Genomic DNA, 19742 nt, shown 5'->3' on the forward strand with positions numbered 1-19742 from the left:
CTCAGTCTTCTTAGAAATTCAGAGAAGAAGGCATTGTCTATATCTGAACAAGTGATTCATACAGCTACATTATTTTAGCCTTGACTAGAAGAATCACCAAACTTTTTTCCTCTTGATTATGGTAGTTTACTAGGTTTGCTGTTTTGATAACAAAAGAAATCACCCAAGTGAGTTTACATACAGGAAGCTTGTTGTCATTCAAGGGCATTGCAAGTGATCTTGCAGAAATTCAGGAACAGATCAGTAGGGTGGGCTCCATGAAGACAGCTGCTGAGGGAGTCCTTAATTGCCAAGATCTTCAGATGCCATGTGTTCTGCTATTTACATGACTCAGATACAGAGATATCGTTTGTTTCTCTTTAATTTGTAACTGGTTTGCTCTAAGCCTTGATTTCATTGAAACGTTGGTCATGAGATGTCACTTGGTAGCTACTCCATTTCTCAAGTGCCTTCCTTCCTATTTTAGTTCCCTCACTCACTGCAGAAGGTTCTTGTTGTCTTTCATTGAAGTTCCCAAAGAAATCTGATTCACCCACCTCATCGTTTTGAACTAGGCTGAAACAATCAATGGTTGGTTTATGATTTAGTTGTCATTGAACTGGGTGTTGTTTAATGAGCCCAGTGGGCCCAAAGTGGGAATGGAAGCTCCAGGCATTGGAAGTTGTGGATATGGGAGTTTACTTGTGAGAGGTTTGAGTAGGCAAGTATTGAAATACAGGACTGATACTTTACAAATTTGTCTGCAGAAGTCGTTGATTGCTTTGTGCTCTTGTACATAGTCCTATCTGTACTGAACACATCATACCATCATTCATTTGCTTAGACAACAGTCTCAGTATTGTTTGAGAACAGTCTACATATTGGAGGTACATTGATACCTGTGTATCCTCAGAGTTCAACCTAGGCCTAGAACCATTGAAAAGTTATTACCAAGTGAAGGAACAGACAAATAAAAAAAGCTTGATGCATATTTACTGCTTGGAGACAAAGAGAGGTTTACATATAGGCCTTTGATACCGCAAATGACATTACATTATGTTAAGCATCTGTTTATCATCACCATTTTGCTCTAATCTTCCCTCATATATCTTAGCTCATACAAAAGAACAAATGAAAATAAAATCTATTTCTCTTTCCACACATTCATATAGAGTATTTATTCATAGTCAGAGATGACACTGCAGATAACGTTATTTCCTGTATGTGTTGATATATGTTATTCATCTTAATGATCAACATTTAAAAATATTACACCAATAAAAAGGCTGTCTTAAGGACCGAGTAGAGTACAAATAATAAGTTCTTCAATGCATGCATTGTACTTAATCATGTTATCATTTGAAGATGATTTAGTTACTTAAAGAGATAAATAATCACTGAATGACTATACAAGTTTTAGGTCTGGGGCCTTACAATGGATTCCTGTAGTATTTTGTGGCCATGAGACCCTAAGATATAAAGTCTGATTGTATTTACTTAAAAAATAAGTGGAAGTCACATCTAGCAAAGATTATTTTATATAGCAAAGAAAATTTTTGAAGCTGAGATGATCCTTGGAGTTGGTCATGCAATCTTCTTGTATTGAAGATTGGGAACCTGGACTTTCAGACATTGATAGCCAGTTAAAATAGTCCAATGTCAAGCCTGGCTTCTGCAGTCCTGTAAACTTGCATTAGAATTACAACATTGTCAATGATTCAGGGTGTACTTGGGTGGGTTACATAAGGACACTGAGCCTCACTTTCCTCCTAAAGTCTGAGTGACATATATATATATGTGTGTGTGTGTGTGTGTACATATATATATACATGATATATATATACATGATATATATATACATATATACACATGATATATATATATACATGATATATATATACATATATACACATGATGTATATATACATATATACACATGATGTATATATACATATATACACATGATGTATATATACATATATATATAGCACACACATATATATGCAGCGGTGGTGAAAATGCAGAAAATAATGTGTACCAAGCCCTGAGCATACTGTCCAGCACTAGAAAAATCAAGCACCTGACCAAGGATAGTATCTACTTTTATGACAATTTAATTTAAATCATGAGTGATGGAACCAGGATTTGAACCTGACACATAGTGAATGATCTTTCCACTTTCAAAGCAGAACTTCTGTCATTCTCTATTTCTCCAGAAGCAGAGACTCAGATCTCCACTGAAGCAGTTTTAAAATTTCCACTCACCTTTGCAGAGTGCTGGGGTCTTTGATAAGGGGCCTTATTTGCTGCCTACTTTAACATTTGAATTTGGTATTAGAAATTGGAGCAGCATATACCATAACCTTTTTGCAGTCTCTGCTGTGTATTTTGCACCTGAGAAGAAGTGATTACCCCAAGCTTATGCCGTGCTCCAAGTCTAGAAATCAGGGGAGAAGAATTATTGAGAAGTGTGACTCAATAATTCTTGTAATACTTCTTCTCCCCTATTCTCTGATTTCCACAGACGTGGCATAATTCCTGTGATTTGATTTGAAATGAGAGACCAGCTCAGTGCTGAGTGATGAGATCTGAACGGGGAATAAAATATGCTTGAATTAATTTGCATAATAGAATTGGATTGGTTACAAAGCTGTGTTTGTTGAAAGGGATACCAGAGTCCCTTGGCTCACCAACAAGGGGACTTTGCAGATACAGAATGGGGTTTTGAGCTCTGGTGTGGGCCTTGGTAATATTCTTAATGTAATAATAACCTGTCTCTAACTGTAAATTAGCTACCTGGAAATGAAAAAACAGGTCAGCCTGTCTGATCCTTCCAGCTCTGTGGGGAGGGGACAGCTGAAAAACCAAATCTGCTTGCTTTCTGCTAAGCGCTTTAGTCTTTCATTCTCCACCCAATAACAATTTCCAGCAGGAGTCCAAATATACTTAAACACCTGTAAATGTCATTTTCTTTTACGGAGACAAAAGCAGGCACAGCAAGAGAGTTTTATGCTCAAGGCATGGTAGCTTATGACGGGCTATCTGCTCTCAAGATAGAGGGGTGAGCCTTCCCTTTTGAGCTGGTGGCTTTGCACATCTATTTTCCTGTCATGTTATTACTGCTGTGACTTTCAACAACATTTATTTTTCCCTCCAAGCAATATGCTCCCATCATAAAATAAAGTCCTCCTATATGTTTTAGTAGAATCCCAATGCTTAGGCATCCTGGCATACTGCTAAAAAGTGTTTTAATGGATTGTTCAAGAACTACCTTGGGGGTCTTTATTAAAACCAATTAGAACATTGATATATTTCCCTAATTATTACCAACATCAAGGTCTCCTTAGGAGGGCAGCCTCCTATTAATTTTCACGGGAGATTCCTACTAAGTCCCTACCACTGAATACATCAATCAGTTCTCTCAATTCTAGAAATATTTCACAAAACAAAACAAAACAAAAAACTAAAACAACTCTGAATACGCTTTTCTAACCTACACATTTAGAAATTCTGCAACAGGTATTTAAAATAAAAACAAAAGATCAAATTTTGTGTCATATGTTGTTTAAAGACCTGGTTATACTATGTTATTGATGGTTATTGATGGACTGATGTAATTACGTCTTGTTCATCTTCACTTTGGTCGTTGATATAAAATGCTTTTTCTTTCTTTTTGGTTTGGATAATTTTTTTTATTATAGTCTACTTCTCCATGCTACCAAAATTTAAATTATCATCATGTTAAGGCTATTGTGTCTATTTGTATTAGTGTGCCTAAATTTGACCTGCAGCCTTCTCTTAGGTAAAATTGTAGAGGGTAGGAATACAAGTCCTCCAACCAAACATTCAGAGTTCAATCCCAGGTCCTTCACTTGCTGGCTCTGTAACCTTGGACAAATTACTTAATTTTGATATGCCTCAGACTACTTGCCTGTAAAATGGGAATAGCAATAATGCTATGTTTTTGGGTTTTTGTGAAGACTTGATGACTCAACTCATGGAAAACATGTCCAAGACTGTTAGGCGGATAACACCTGGCAAATTTTAACTATATTAGTATTTTCATTCTATCCTGTCATTAGTATACACTGAGTTCCAATAGTAATTTACTTCCCACGTTTAGCTGGCTTCTAGGTTACTGCTTTTTATCACAATGTCCATATAATTTCCTTATGAACTTCAAACTCAAACAAATGACAAGAATTTTGATTGTTCACTGGTTAAGAACATGGATTCTAGGGCCTGAAGCCATGGGTTTAAATCTCAGGTCTGCTATTTACTGGAAGCGTAAGTCTGCATAAGTTGTTTAATGTATCTGGGACTCAGTTTCCTCATCCTTTAAGAGAAGAATATTCATGGCTCCTATTCATAAGGTTGTTATAGAAATTAATAGATGAGTTACTATTTGTAAAGCTTTTAGAACAGTAGCTAAGGAAAATAACTTGCTACATAAATTTTCATTCTGAAAGTGAATATTTTTTTTTTAAATTATGTCTTAAAATCAGTCTTATACATACCTAAGATTAACCATTAAAATAACGTTCTGTATCACATATAGTCATATAAGCATTTAAAATGGTGGACCATTGCTCTTAAAAGCAAATTGATTCAGTATTCTTTCCAAAAGAAGAAAAGAGATAATTTCACCTTTTTAACAGATTGAATGTTATTGTTTATTGATCATGTGGAAACTCTTAAATTCATTAGTATTAAGCTAGACATTTTTTATAAAAGAAAAAAGTTGTCATCTTGTTTCAACACTTCTAGTGTTAGAAATAATTGTGCTTTGCAGCAAAATGGCAGCCAGAAGAAAAAGGTGAAGAAATATCAACTTTAATTAAACCCTTTCTTTCTAATACACTTCACGGCTTATATGCAAGAATAATTTATCACTCTGTGAATGAGCATTTAATACTTGGCATGGTGCAAGATGGGCAGGGATCTTGCCTCACCGTATGCTGTTTTCTTTTTCTTTCTTTCTTCTTCTTGAGTTTCCACAGAGACAATGTCAAGTTTGGAGTTGAAATGTGAGATTCAAATCATATATTAAAATTTTATTGACGGCCTGCTTTGTGTTCAGGTGTCAGACATATAAATGTGAATAAGATATAATCCCATCCATTCAGAAGTTTCCAGTCGAGTAAGGAGACACTGTATGAATCAGAAGAAATGCCCCTCACTAGTTCACTACAACTGTAATCGTGAATATGAAGCCACTTGAAGAAAATTTTACACAGGCTTCATTTTACAGAGTGAGACAGAGCCTCTGAGAGTAGAATCAATGAAGCTCCATGGCAAATTAGTGCAGATTCTCCACCAAATCTCGAGTTTCAGGACTTCTGCCCAGAAATCTTTCTGTTGTTGCATACGGCCTCATTTTAGCATCTAACTCCTCTTCTGGGGCCTTCTTTGTGCTCTTTCCACACAGTCGGTTTGGCTTTCTAGAAACAGCATCTGATGTATTATTAAAGTGCCTGAATGTAAGGATGAAGTTGTTAAATGGTGACACTGCCTTTTCCATCTTTCTCTCTCTCCCATGTAGCCTTTTACGTATCCCAAAGTGTCTGTTTACAACCAATATTAAGAGTTTCAAGTCCCCTATTCCTTGAATAAAGACTAACATAATACAATCCCAAAGTGTTATTGAGAAAAGTGACAGTCACCAGGCTTTAACTGCACATCTGTGGCCTCCCAGATACCACTTTGCCATATTACAAAGGAAACAGAAAGGCTTGGGATGGCTAAGTCAAAGTTCATCAAAATGGAATGGATCTGTGTCTACAAATTATAATTTCACCAATTCTTTTATTTTCTAAGTTGCTGAGGTCAGATGGCTATGGTATCCCAAGTAACTTATTTGTTCTCAATTCCCATCTTGGAGAAAGCACCTCATCACCCTCTTGGGGGCATCTCCATGTTCAAGGCATGGGTACCCTTAGAGTTCCATGTGGCTGGGGAGGCTTCACAATTATAGTGGAAGGCAAGGAGGAGCAAGTCACATCTTATATGGATGGCAGCAGGAAAAGAGAGAGAGCTTGTGCAGGGAAATTCCCCTTTATAAACCTGTCAGATCTCCTGAGACTTATTCACTATCATGAGAACAGCATGGCAAAGACCTGCAACCATGATTCAATTGCCTCCCACCAGGTCCCTCCCACAACACATGTTGAATTCAAGATGAGATTTGGGTGGGGACACAGCCAAACCATATCAGACCTTGACCCATTATTTTTCCTGTAAATATTTCAGTAACCATCAGTGGTTTCTTGAGATCTTCCGCTATGTTGTGACACTCTGGGAAAAGAAGAAGGAACCTATTGCATGTCCAGTTCCCAACTCTGTGTTCAGGCCTATATGGGTGCAACAATTCTTGTCATCCTCATTGTTCACATGAAAACATGGAGGTTCAGAGTGATTGATTGGCATGCCCAGAGTAACCCAGATTGTAAAATGTGGAAGGGGTATTCTGATCCAGGTGCAGCTGACCTCCAAGTCTATGTACCTTCCATTATGCCAAGATTCATGCTGTTTCCTTCTTGCTCCCTTTTTCCCTGAACCATTTCACCCAAAGAAGACAGCAAAAAATTAGGTGATGACAGTGATTCCTACAATGCTCAGTAAGTTTTCCAGTTTCATTTAGACCCAGGTGCTGAAACAGAATGTTATCCTCAGTATCAATGTGTCATCCTCCTGCACAAGAACTCTCTCAGATTCCCTCACATGGGTGGTGAACTCATCTGATTCTGTCTCTGGAGTCTGGGTGGCACTCCAGAGAGAGAAGGTGATTCTCCAGAAAACAAATGTATGGTGCTAAGAGAGGAGAACAAGCAAGGGGAATATCTTAGAGAAGAATTAAGTTTTCAGCATGAGAAAGTCCAGTGAAGAAGTCCAGAACCCAAGACAGAAGTTAAGCACTGGCAATAAGAACCAGAGTGCTGGAGAGAGGACAGGAGTGACTGTGGGTCAGAAACCTGTGAGGAGTGTAGAGAGGTGAAAGGCGTTACTGGCTTATCCTCACTGGTGTTGAGTAGCTAAGTCATGGCTGGGTGCTGAGAACATGACCTTGGGCTGGTTGGTAGGATATATTGTTTTGTTTTATTTTCCTCCTCCTAGTTAGTGAAAGCTTGTAAAATATCCTTTCTGAGACTTCCAGGCTAAGCAAGGTAGTATCTTTGGCTTCGTGGATGGATCTTTGCCAGACAAAAGCAAATCTTCCTCCTTGAATTGACACTATACCCTTAACTGATTTACCACAGAGACCTTGACCCATTATTTCTCCTGTAAATATTTCAGTAACCGTCAATGGTTTCTTAGGATCTTCCCCTAAATCCCTTCCCTAACAGGATCCATTGCCAGCCCGCCTTCTTCATTACTATCTCCAGGCATGCTGAACGTCTTGGTGCACACTGTGCTTTTGGATGTGATGCTCCTTCTGCATGGAATCCCACACACTCCTTTCTTATTACAGCAACCTCACTAAAGGATTGAGTCCAGCCATCCATTCTCTCCCTGAACTGAACCCCAGTGTGGATTATATGTTCCTCATCCGGACTCCTTTAATTCCCTGTTTTCTTATTACGAAATCATATCTAAGCACAATTTTAATCAATTATAATAACAGATTAATATGGAGTGCTTACTATGTACCAGGCATTGTGCTAAGAGACTTACACGCATTACTCAGTGAATCCCAATAGCTTTGTACTAGGTACACTCTTTTTTTTTTTTTTTTTTTTATTATACTTTAGGGTTTTAGGGTACATGTGCACAATGTGCAGGTTTGTTACATATGTATCCATGTGCCATGTTGATTTCCTGCACCCATTAACTCGTCATTTAGCATTAGGTGTATCTCCTAATGCTGTCCCTCCCCCCTCCCCCCACCCCACAACAGTCCCAGGAGCGTGATGTTCCCCTTCCTGTGTCCATGAGTTCTCATTGTTCAATTCCCACCTATGAGTGAGAACATGCGGTGTTTGATTTTTTGTCCTTGCGATAGTTTACTGAGAATGATGATTTCCAGTTTCATCCATGTCCCTACAAAGGACATGAACTCATCATTTTTTATGGCTGCATAGTATTCCATGGTGTATATGTGCCACATTTTCTTAATCCAGTCTATCGTTGTTGGACATTTGGGTTGGTTCCAACTCTTTGCTATTGTGAATAGTGCCGCAATAAACATACGTGTGCATGTGTCTTTATAGCAGCATGATTTATAGTCCTTTGGGTATATACCCAGTAATGGGATGGCTGGGTCAAATGGTATTTCTAGTTCGAGATCCCTGAGGAATGGCCACACTGACTTCCACAATGGTTGAACTAGTTTACAGTCCCACCAACAGTGTAAAAGTGTTCCTATTTCTCCACATCCTCTCCAGCACCTGTTGTTTCCTGATTTTTTAATGATGGCCATTCTAACTGGTGTGAGATGGTATCTCACTGTGGTTTTGATTTGCATTTCTCTGATGGCCAGTGATGAGGAGCATTTCTTCATGTGTTTTTTGGCTGCATACTCTTATCCCCACTTCATAAATGAGCAAGCTGAGCTCAAAGCAGTCAGTGAGCTTCCCCAAAGCCCGTAGCTCCCACGTGATAAAACTGATGCTCAGTCCTGAAGGCTTACTGAAAGGAATGGGAATGAAGTGGGGATTTGGCCTGCAGCTAATTCAACCTCTCTCTGCTTGCAGAAGCTGACTGGGGATGTGGGCAGCCCTGACGTGATGAGCTCAGCCAGCAGAGACATTCCATCCCAAGAGAGGTCTGCGTAACGCATCCAGGAGGCCACCCTCGGCAAGACCACCGCACGGTTGGTGGAAGGGGTGACAGCTGCATTCTCCTGTGCCTACCACGTAACCAAAAATGAAGGAGAACTACTGTTTACAAGCTGCCCTGGTGTGCCTGGGCATGCTGTGCCACAGCCAGGCCTTTGCCCCAGAGCGGCGGGGCCACCTGCGGCCCTCCTTCCATGGGCACCATGAGAAGGGCAAGGAGGGGCAGGTGCTACAGCGCTCCAAGCGTGGCTGGGTCTGGAACCAGTTCTTCGTGATAGAGGAGTACACCGGGCCTGACCCCGTGCTTGTGGGCAGGGTAAGGCTGCCTTCCCTCAATCCTGAGCTCTCCATCCCACCATTGGAATAGTCATCTGTGGCCAGAAAGAAACAAAAGGCCCACAGGCATCTAAGAGAGACAACACCAATGGCCTGAAGAGCCAGTAAAACCACCCAAATATTGTACATAATATGTTATTCCAGGCTTTTTAAAAAATTAATGGACTTATGCATGTTAAGAATACTTCTTAGGTTTTTCCATTTAGTTTTATGGAGTTATATCATAAAACTCATTTATCATATTATTTAGATATGGGGTCTCTCTCTGTTGCCCAGACTGGCATGCACTAATGTGATCATAGCTCACTGTAATCTCAAACTCCTGGGCTCAAGGGATCCTCCTGCTTTAGCCTCCTGAGTAGCTGGGACTACAGGCTCATGCCACCATGCCTGGCTAATTTGTATTGTATTTTATTTTTTGTAGAGAAAGGGTCTTGCTATGTTGCCCAGGTTGGCTTCAAACCCCTGATCTAAGTGATCATCTCTCATCAGCCTCCCAAAGTGTTGAGATTGCAGGCCTGAGCCACTACGCCAGGCTCAAACTTCATTTTGAATGGCTGCTTAACAGCCCATTAAATATACATAGCCATAATTTATTTAACCATATTCCAGCTGGAGGCATTTCCCTGACCACACCCTAATCCCAACTTGAATGCTCCTCCTCTGGACCCTTTATCATAGCTTTGCTTTTTGTATTCAATGTATCTACTTATTAATCTGTCTACTTCACTAGATTTCAAGCTACTTTGTGTCAAGGGCAGTGTCATCCTTCTGTACTTATGTCCTGGTGCTAGACCCAGCTTTGAAGAGATGAATGAATATGTATCAGAAGATTGGGTGTGGTTTTATCCCTGTTTCCACAGGCATGGTAAAACCCAGTGAGATGACTTCCCATTCCAGGCTCTGTGGTCTCTGTGTATCCCTTCCAGAAAAGTGCAAGTGTAGAAAGAGAGTCCAAAATACAAATTCAAGAGAGTTTGGAAAATTACCTACCCACTAGCATTTGAGTAAAATATACAGTTATCTTTCAGATGATAGTGACGTTAAAGCTACAAAAAGATATGTGCGGCCAGCGCAGTGGCTCACAACTGTAATCCCAGCACTCTGGGAGGCTGAGGCAGGTGAATCACTGGATGTCAGGAGTTCGAGACCAGCCTGCCTAGTATGGTGAAACCCCGTCTCCACTAACAACACAAATATTAGCCAGGCGTGATGGCGAGTGCCTGTACTCCCAACTACTCCAGAGGCTGAGGCAGGGGAATCGCTTGAACATGGGAGGGAGTGGTTGCAGTAAGCCAAGATGTGCCACTGTACTCCAGCCTGGGAGACAGAGTGAGACTCTGTCTCAAAAAATAAATAAATAAATAAATAATAAAAAAGATGATTATTAACAATGCCAGTTGATATTAACAATATTAATAGTATTATTTATTACTAATGCCATTTTCATATTTTTGTTAAAGTATTTTTATTATTTAAATTTAAATTATTATTATGAGACAAAGGCCTCCATCTCAAAAAAAAACACAAAGATAGATCATCAGATACATAAGAACTGAAATCCTATCATGTGGAGCAGCTGCCGTGCTAGGCAAAATGTATACTAGATTAAGATAGCTCCTGACCTCAAAGAGGTCTAGTGGAAAAGAGAGAGTTACCTAAGTAATTAAAAAAATAAAAATAAAAATAAGAAAAGAAAATGAATAGTAGAATAATGAGGACATTCAATGTAAATGATTATGAATTTATATGGTAATATTTGAGAGGGATGTCAAAGGAAGGTTTCAAGGACAACATGGGAATAACCTGTAACCTAAAAGATGAACAAGAATTATCCAGTGGAAGGGAAAAGGGAAAGAGAATAGGTTTGAGGGGTTTCTGAACCCTACTGATTTCTGCAGAGTTATCTTAATTGTTCTTTTACATGAGAAGAGCACTTCATGTTCACATAATTGACATACTTGCAGGAGATTCATGTTAGAATCTCAATGACATTGTGTAAGTTTGGAAAAATTTCTTCTTGAAGAGATGTACCAAAGGAATTTCATTCATTTATATCCCAAATGGAAATATGTGGAAGTCGACATGAGAAATGGAAATGGAAATAATTGGCATATGGAATTCCCTAAGTAGAGGAGATGGGCTGTGTGCCTAGAGAGGAAAAAGAGATTTCAGCCATGGCAAGAGATGTGGAGCTTGAATGATGTGAAGGGCTGTGCATGAATCATTCTGAGATATGAATAGAACCTTCTGCTTTGGGGACTTTCTCAATGGGAAGCAGTGTGTGTGTTCAGGTTGGGGGTTGCAGAAGAAACAGGATCTGGAGAGTCATTTCAGCATCTCTGTGTAGTAAGCAATTGTCATGCCTCCTAGAAGAAAATATAGAAAAAAAAAAGAGGGGAAAGGAAAACTAGTATTATTCATGGTGTGTGACCTTCAAAAGCTAGGCACATGAGAATGAATCTGATGTCAGGTTGGATAGGGGAAAAATAAATAAAGTGGTTGGTCCTGTGAATCTTTCTTTTGAAATGTGCTGAGACAGTTCCCTAGAAATAGGAGGGATCGAATAGATGGTTTATTTCCTAACAACCTTTCATTTGATGACATTCAAGGTTGAGTGCTTAAGGTGCCCTGAAAAAGTGAAATTTGGTAAACCAAAATTGTGGAAATACAGCCTGTGTCATGCTGTGCTATGCAGAGAGGGAAGCCATTCGTCTTTGGAGTTAGGAATTGGTGGTGTATGCCTCAGCAACTGGATCCCTTGATAGCACTGAATGGTTTCTGAAACTGTTTTTTTTTTGTTGTTGTTGTTGTTTTATGTGTGTGTGTGTGGGGTGTGTGTGTGTGTATGTGTGTGTGTGTGTGTGTGGAGCCTAGTAAGTATCCATGTCAGTTGTATAAATCATCTTTGTTAGACACAAAAAAGGAAAGTTATATCCAACTTTCCAACCAGAAAACAAAGTAGAAAAATAATAGGAAATGTTTTGTTAAATTTTTAGTTATTTGGCTGATCATGAAATAGATCCATTTAATTTTCAAGAAACTTGCCAAATTCATATGTAATATATGAAGGCCTCTAGAAAGATTCAATGTCTGGGCATTCCCATTAAAGTCGGCATTTTATTTATACTTTCTTCTTCCTCTTTCGTATGTCTTTGCCCTTAACTTCTGCCAGGTCTGCAGCAGGGTAAATAGAAGAACAAAGCTAAGCCTCCCCTAAGATGGGGGTGGGGGCAGAAATTTTGCCTTCATTAAGGAAACTTGACTGAATGAAGATTGGGGCAATTCTGTTCATCTGTCATAGGCCATCAAACAGCTTTGTATTTTACTGTCAAATGGACTTACTCATCAGAAATGTGTTAGCCATAATTTCACAACAACACATTGTTATGAATAACAAATTCTGAAGAAAAATCTGTTTATTTTTTCCTCCTAGAAACAAAGAGGACTAAAAACAAAATGGTCTTTGTAATTTGTACCTACAGGTAACCCCCTGAGCTGAAATAATTGGGGTTTCACTGAAGCACTGCAAATCAATTAGATATCTTTGGGGAAATTGAAACAATACAAAATTTTTTAAAATCAATGTATTCAACCTTGCTTTATAAGCAATGTCTCTAGGCCTTAGTCTCATAATAATAATCATGAGGTAAGGTCTCTAGGCCTTAGTCTCATAATAATAATTTAAATCGAAATAATAAAATACCAATTTTAACAAAAATATGAAATGGCATTAGTAATAAATAATACTACTAATATTGTTAATATTAAGTGGCATTGATAATAATCATAGTTTTTATTATTTTATTTAATTAATTAATTTATTTATTTATTTTTGAGACAAAGTCTCACTGTCTGCCAGGCTGGAGTACAGTGGTAAGATCTCAGCTCGCTGCAACCTCCGCCTCCTGGATTCAAGCGATTCTTCTGCCTCAGCCTCCCAAGTAGCTGGGATTACAGGTGCATGCTATCATGCCTGGTTAATTTTTGTATTTCTTCTAGAGAGGTTTCAGCATGTTGGCCAGGCTGATCTCGAACCCCTGACCTCAAGTAATCCACCTGCCTCAGCGTCCCAAAGTGCTGAGATTACAGGGATGAGCCAATGTGCCTGGCCTCTTTTTATTATTTTAAATGTCACTTGAATAAAGCTCTCTAGTTTACAATGGGTTTTCTTATTTAGTAGGTAGAACCAAGGTCTTTTCTCTACTTGACTGCTCTTGAAGCCCACTAGAACAGTAAAAATAATGCTTACTTTTTCCCACAAAGGGCAGAATGAGGACCAAGGAACTCGGATTAAAATGACAGCTGCAGAAATTGAGATTGAACAACAAGGCGGGGTGAGGAGTTTTTTGCTACAGGAAAACCAGATGTGATTTTTGGGAGACTTTCGTGTTTGAAAACACAGAGCAGAGTGAGGGCAGAACAGAAGATGATTGGAAGTTAGGAGACCTAGTTGATTTCTTGGACCCGACAAGTGTGAATTTAGGCAAATATCATCTTATCTCTAAGCTCTGTTAAAGAAGAAAAACTTGGGGATGTTTAAGATTCTTTCTGACACCTAAGAAATTGTATACATATCAACCCATGCCACTAGTCCCACCTACCTTTAGCATTAGAATGGACACTTCTTCCAGGCAGGCCACATCCCCAGATCCTCATACCCTGTGTACCGCAAAGCAGGTCTTCTGGAAAGGTCTGATCAGTTGAATTGTTTGTAGTAACAAAAGCCAGGAAACAAGCTTAAGTGTTCTTTAGAAAGGACTGCTAAAAACAAACAAACAAAAACATTGGCCAGGCATCCTGGCTTATGTCTGTAATCCCAGCACTTTGGGAGGCCAAAGCAGGCGGATCACTTGAGGTCAGGGGTTCGAGACCAGCTGGGAAACATGGTAAAACCCTGTCTCTACTAAAAATGCAAAAATGAGCTGGGTATGGTAGCATGTGCCTGTAATCCCAACTACTTGGGAGGCTGATTTAGGAGAAATCGTTTGAACATGGGAGGCAGAGGCTGCAGTGAGCCGAGATCATGCGATTGCACTCCAGCCTGGGCAATAGAGTGAGACTCCATCTCAAAAAAAAAAAAAAAAAAAAAAACCCAAAACAAAAAATTTTTATAAAGATAATAACCTCGATACAGTGGATGAGGAAGAGCTATAGTTATAAATGTGGAATGGTCACCTGAATTTATTGTTAGAGGAAAAGGATGAGGTGAAGAATGATGTGTGTACTCTGGAAATTTATTGTATAACAATAAACTAGGGCACATATGTATCTGTGTGGATTTCCTTGCGTATGCATAGAATAGAATATCTCTTATAGGATTCACAAGAAACTGGTTACAGTGATAGTCTCTGAGCAGAGGAGAAAATGAAGGAATGGGAGTCAGAGCTGAGAGGAAGATTTACTTATTGCATGAATGTTTGCTTATATGTTTTTAAAAATAAACATACATTTATTTCAAACTATTGACAGATACGTTTAGGTTTTTATATTTTGCATATGTGCATACATATGGAGAGAGGTGAAGGGAGAGCATGAATCTTAGAATTAAAAATATATATATTTGAACTCTGGCTTCACTGTTCTGCAGTGTGACCTTGGCCAAGGCTATGATATTCTTTAAGATTGCCTTTCTCCTGTTGTAAAATGGGGATGAGAACATCTCCCTTTCATGACGTGTGTGTGTGCAGCATATTGTTGCAATCACTTGTTAAGTGAGTTTCCCCACTGCATTCTTCATGGAATTAAAAATCTCAATTTCTCATTTTTCCAGCTTCATTCGGATATTGACTCTGGTGATGGGAACATTAAATACATTCTCTCAGGTGAAGGAGCTGGAACCATTTTTGTGATTGATGACAAATCAGGGAACATTCATGCCACCAAGACGTTGGATCGAGAAGAGAGAGCCCAGTACACGTTGATGGCTCAGGCGGTGGACAGGGACACCAACCGACCACTGGAGCCACCGTCGGAATTCATTGTTAAGGTCCAGGACATTAATGACAACCCTCCGGAGTTCCTGCACGAGACCTATCATGCCAATGTGCCTGAGAGGTCCAATGTGGGTGCGTACGGTGTGGGAGGCCTGCTCTGCTTCCAGGCCTGGTGTCTCTGTGGTGGGTGGGCTGAAGCCCGTTCTCCCAAATCAGGAAGTAGAGCTGCTTCTTTATCTTTTATGGCAAAATAACAAAATGTAAAATGGGAATAACAATTTCTAGTCTTGTAGGAATAGAGATAATATACATCCAGTCCCTAGTGCATATTGATGTCTAATAGGTAATGACAATGGTAATATTTGTTGCATGTAGACACTGTGCTAATTAATGACTTACATGCACTATTTTATTTAGCTTTTGCAATGATTAATCTTTACAATGAGGTAATTCCAACTCACCATATTTCACAGATAGGAAACCCATGCCAAAAACAAGTTAACTAATTTCTGTAGAGACATTTGAGCTATTAAATGGATCTAAAATGCACATTTAACCACAGCACTATGTCACCATGTTCAGAAGTAGGTATATCTTTTCAACATGCTTGAAGACACATTAAGTTGCTAAAGGATAATTTTTTGAAGAATTTCTTCAAAGAATTAGCCACCTTCTGGCAATAGCTTTCTTTATAACATGCACATAATGAAATATTTACATAATGTTTCTTTTGAGAAGCCTTCCTCATATTAAGAAAGGTTTGTCTTTCAAACAGTGAGTAGAACTGTTCTAATGAGGGAGTGAGTCTGCTTAAAAGAGTTTTAGAGCTCAAATGAATTCAGGATCATTTTACAGATGAGAAAATCCAGCAACAAGTATAGGAATCAACCTACTTAAGAAAGGTAGGTTTGACTCTAGAACGCTAAGATCCTTCCACTGTGCATACAGAGCTTTTTATGCCAGAAAATGATCTATTCTTTCTCCATCAGGAAAAGTCAAGTACTTATCAAAAGCCAGCCTGAGCCATTTCCCACCTTCGTCCCTTCCATTTTCCCTGCCCAGTCCTTCAGCCTCTTGATGTTTAGCCTGTGTATTATAATGAGAAACAACAAATATCAAATAAATCCATATAGAGGAAACAGCAGTGTCAGCAACTGAGTGTCAGGGGTGAGGATGGGGTGAAAAGGCAAGTCATCAAAATATATAATCCAGGGAAATTTTCATTATTCTCACCTTTGCGGGCTCATTGATGTTTAGGGGTAAAATTCAGGCTTTTTTTTTTTTTTTTTTAGTTTCAATTTTTATTTTAGATTCAGGGGGTACATGTGCAGGTTTGTTTATTTATTTATTTATTTATTTATTTATTTATTTATTTATTTATTTATTTTGAGACGGAGTCTCCCTCTGTTACTCAGGCTAGAGTGCCGTAATGCCATCTCGGCTCACTACAACCTCTGTCTCCTGGGTTCAAGCAATTCTCCTGCCTGAGCCTTCCGAGTAGCTGGGATTACAGGAGCACGCCACCATGCCCGGCTAATTTCTTTGTATTTTTAGTACAGACGGGGTTTCACCATGTTGTTCAGGCTGGTCTTGAACTTCTGACCTCAAGTGATCAGCCTGCCTTAGGCTCCCAAAGTGCTGAGATTACAGATGTGAGCCACCGTGCCCGGCCCGTGTGCAGGTTTATTGAGTGAATATACATGAATATACTGTGTAACACTGAGGTTTGTGGTATGAATGACCCCATCACTCAGGTAGTGAACAGAGTACCCAATAGATTTCGGCACTTGTCCTCTGGCTCCACTCTAGTAATCCTGTTTATTATTCCCACTGGGTAAGCATTGGGTTCATTTATACCTCCAGTTATAAATGAAAGCATGTGGTATTTGGTTTTCTGTTCCTGTGTCAATTTGCTCAGGATAACGGCCTCCAGCTGCATCCGTGTTGATGCAAAGGCATGATATTATTCATGCCACCATGCATAGTATTCCATGGTATATATATACCACATATTCTTTATCCAATCCGCTGTTGATGGGCACCTTGGTTGACTCCATGTCCGCGCTATTGTGAATAGTGCTGTAATAAATATACAAGTGCAGGTGTTTTTCTTATAGAACAATTTATTTTCCTTTGGGTCTATAAAAAGTAATGGGATTGCTGGGTTGAATTGTAATGCTTTTTTTTTTTTTTTTCTGAGACAGAGTCTCGCTCTGTTGCCCAGGCTGCAGTGCAGTGGCACGATCTCAGCTCACTGCAATCTCTGCCTCCTGGGTTCAAGCGATTCTCCTGCCTCAGCCTCCTGAGTAGCTGGGATTACAGGCGCCTACCACCACACTGGCTAATTTTTTTGTATATTTAGTACACACAGGGTTTTGCCATGTTGGCCAGGCTGATGTGGAACTCCAGACCTCAGGTGATCCGCTCACCTCGTCCTCCCAAAGTGCTAGGATTACAGGCATAAGCCACCGCTCCCAGCCTTGAGTTGTAATTCTGTTTTATTTGAGACTTCTCCAAATTGCTTTTCAGAGTGAACTAATGTACATTCCAACCAGCAGTGTATATGTGTTCCCTTTTCTCCACATCCTCACCATCATGTTATTTTTTGACTTTTTAATCATAGCTATTCTAACTAGTGTGAGATGGTATCTCATTATGGGTTTCATTTACATTTCTCTGATGTTTAGTGATGACCAATTTTTTTATGTTTGTTAGCCATTTGCATATCTTGTTTTGGTAAGTGTCCATCCATGTCTTTTGCCCACTTTTTAATGACATTTTTTTTACTTGTTAAATTGTTTAAATTCCTTGTAGATTCTGGATACTAGACCTTTGTTGGATGTGTAGTTTGTGAATATTTTCTCCCATTCTGTAGGTTGTCTCTTTACTCTGTTTATAGTTTCCCTTTGTTGTGCAGAAGCTCTTTAGTATAATTAGGTCCTGCTTGTCAATTTTTATTTTTGTTGCAATTTCTTTTGAGGACCTAGTCATAAATTATCTCCCAAGGCCAATGTCCAGAATGGTGTTTCCTGGATTTTTTTCCCTAGGGCATTTATAGTTTGAGGTCTTACATTTAAATCTTTAATTCATCTTGAGATAATTTTTGTATATGGGGAAAGGTTGGGGTTCACTTTCACTCTTCTGCATAAGGCTAGCCAGCTATCCCAGCATTATTTATTGATTAAGGAATACTTTCCTCATTGCTTAATTTTGTCAACTTTGTTGATGATCAGATGGCTGTAGGTGTGTGGCTTTATTTCTGGGTTCTCTATTCTGTTCCACTGGTCTATGTGTCTGTTCTTGCACCAGCAACATGCTATTTTGGTTACTGTAGCCTTGTAGTATAGCTTGAAGTTAGGTAAGGTGACTCCTCCAACTTTTTTCTTTTTCCTTAGGATTGCTTTGACTATTCGAGCTCTTTTTTGGTTCCATATGAGTCTTAGAACAGTTTTTTTTTTTTTTCCTAATTCTTTGAAAAACGATGTTGGTAGTTTGATAGAAATAGCATTGAATCAGTAGATTGCTTTGGGCAGTGTAGCCATTTTAATGATATCAAATGGGAAAACATTCTATGCTCATGGGTTGAAAGAATCAATATCATTGAAAGGATCAATATTCCATTTGTCTGTGTCATCTATGATTTCTTTCAGCAGTGTTTTGAAATTCTCCTTGTACAGATCATTTACCTCCTTGGTTAGATATATTCCTAGGTATTTTATTGTTTTGTGGCCATTGTGAATTGCACTGTATTCTTCATTTGGTCCTTAGCTTGAGTGTTATTGATGTATAGAAATGCCATTGCTTTTTTTACCTTGATTTTGTATTCTGAAGCTTTACTGAAGTTGTTGATCAGTTCTAGGAGCCTTTTGGCAGAGTCTTTAGAGTTTTCTAGGTATAGAATCATATCATTAGTGAAGAGAAATAATTTGACTTCTTCTTTTTCGTATTTTGATGTCTTTTATTTCTTGCTCTTGCCTCGTTGCTCTGATTAGGACTTCCAGTACTATGTTGAATAGGACTGGTGAGAGTGGGCATCCTTGTCTTATTCCTGCTCTGAAGGAGAATGCTTCCAGCTTTTGCTCATTCAGTGTGATGCTGGATGTGGCTTTGTCATGGATTGCTCTTATTATTTTGAGAACTCAGACATTGTATTATGGCATATGACAGTATAGTCTCTGTTGTTAGACAGTACTAAGAATCATGGCTGTACTCCTAATCAGCCATGTGAACCCAGGCAACCTATTATACCTTTCTAAGTTTTTATTTCGCCATCTATAAAATGAGGATAATATAAACTATGTTGAAGGCTAAATGAAATAGATGTGAAATACAAAACCATTGTAAAGGATGTAGCAGAGTTCTAGAAGGAAATTAAGCATTTAAAATTAATAATGTCCCTAGCCACACCATGATGGTATTTTCCTTTATAAATCTATCCTGCCTAGAATAGTGACTGAGAAATGGGAAGAGCTCCAAAGATATTGTTTCTATGAAATAATGAATTATAGAAGAGTAACTAGAAAAAAGTGAGATATACACCACACGAAAATCACTGACAACCCTATACATTCAAGGTAGTGAAAGGCTGTGTAAACTGGCTCCCTTGCCTCCCACATAGAACCTTGCCCCTCTGCTGAAAATGTTACAGAAATAACTTGAGTTTTGTGGTGTGCTGGATTGGGTGAAACTTTGGCAATTACCAACTTTGTGAAATAAA

The 19742-nt window shown here is 38.9% G+C and overlaps 1 protein-coding gene across 2 annotated transcripts in view; it reads left to right on the forward strand.

Annotated features, from left to right (window-relative positions):
• The window catches only part of CDH11 (cadherin 11), a 127515-nt gene that overhangs the window by 59227 nt on the left and 48546 nt on the right, over positions 1 to 19742 (forward strand). For both annotated transcript variants that reach the window (XM_055298713.2, XM_055298715.2), the window contains 2 exons: positions 8670 to 9069; positions 14863 to 15157. In XM_055298713.2, the coding sequence (XP_055154688.1) occupies positions 8842 to 9069; positions 14863 to 15157 (523 nt within the window). In that variant the 5' untranslated portion in view covers positions 8670 to 8841. The remainder of the gene's footprint in view (positions 1 to 8669; positions 9070 to 14862; positions 15158 to 19742) is intronic.

Source organism: Symphalangus syndactylus, chromosome 11 (assembly GCF_028878055.3).
Source record: "Symphalangus syndactylus isolate Jambi chromosome 11, NHGRI_mSymSyn1-v2.1_pri, whole genome shotgun sequence".
In the NCBI taxonomy this organism is placed as follows: Eukaryota; Metazoa; Chordata; class Mammalia; order Primates; family Hylobatidae; genus Symphalangus; species Symphalangus syndactylus.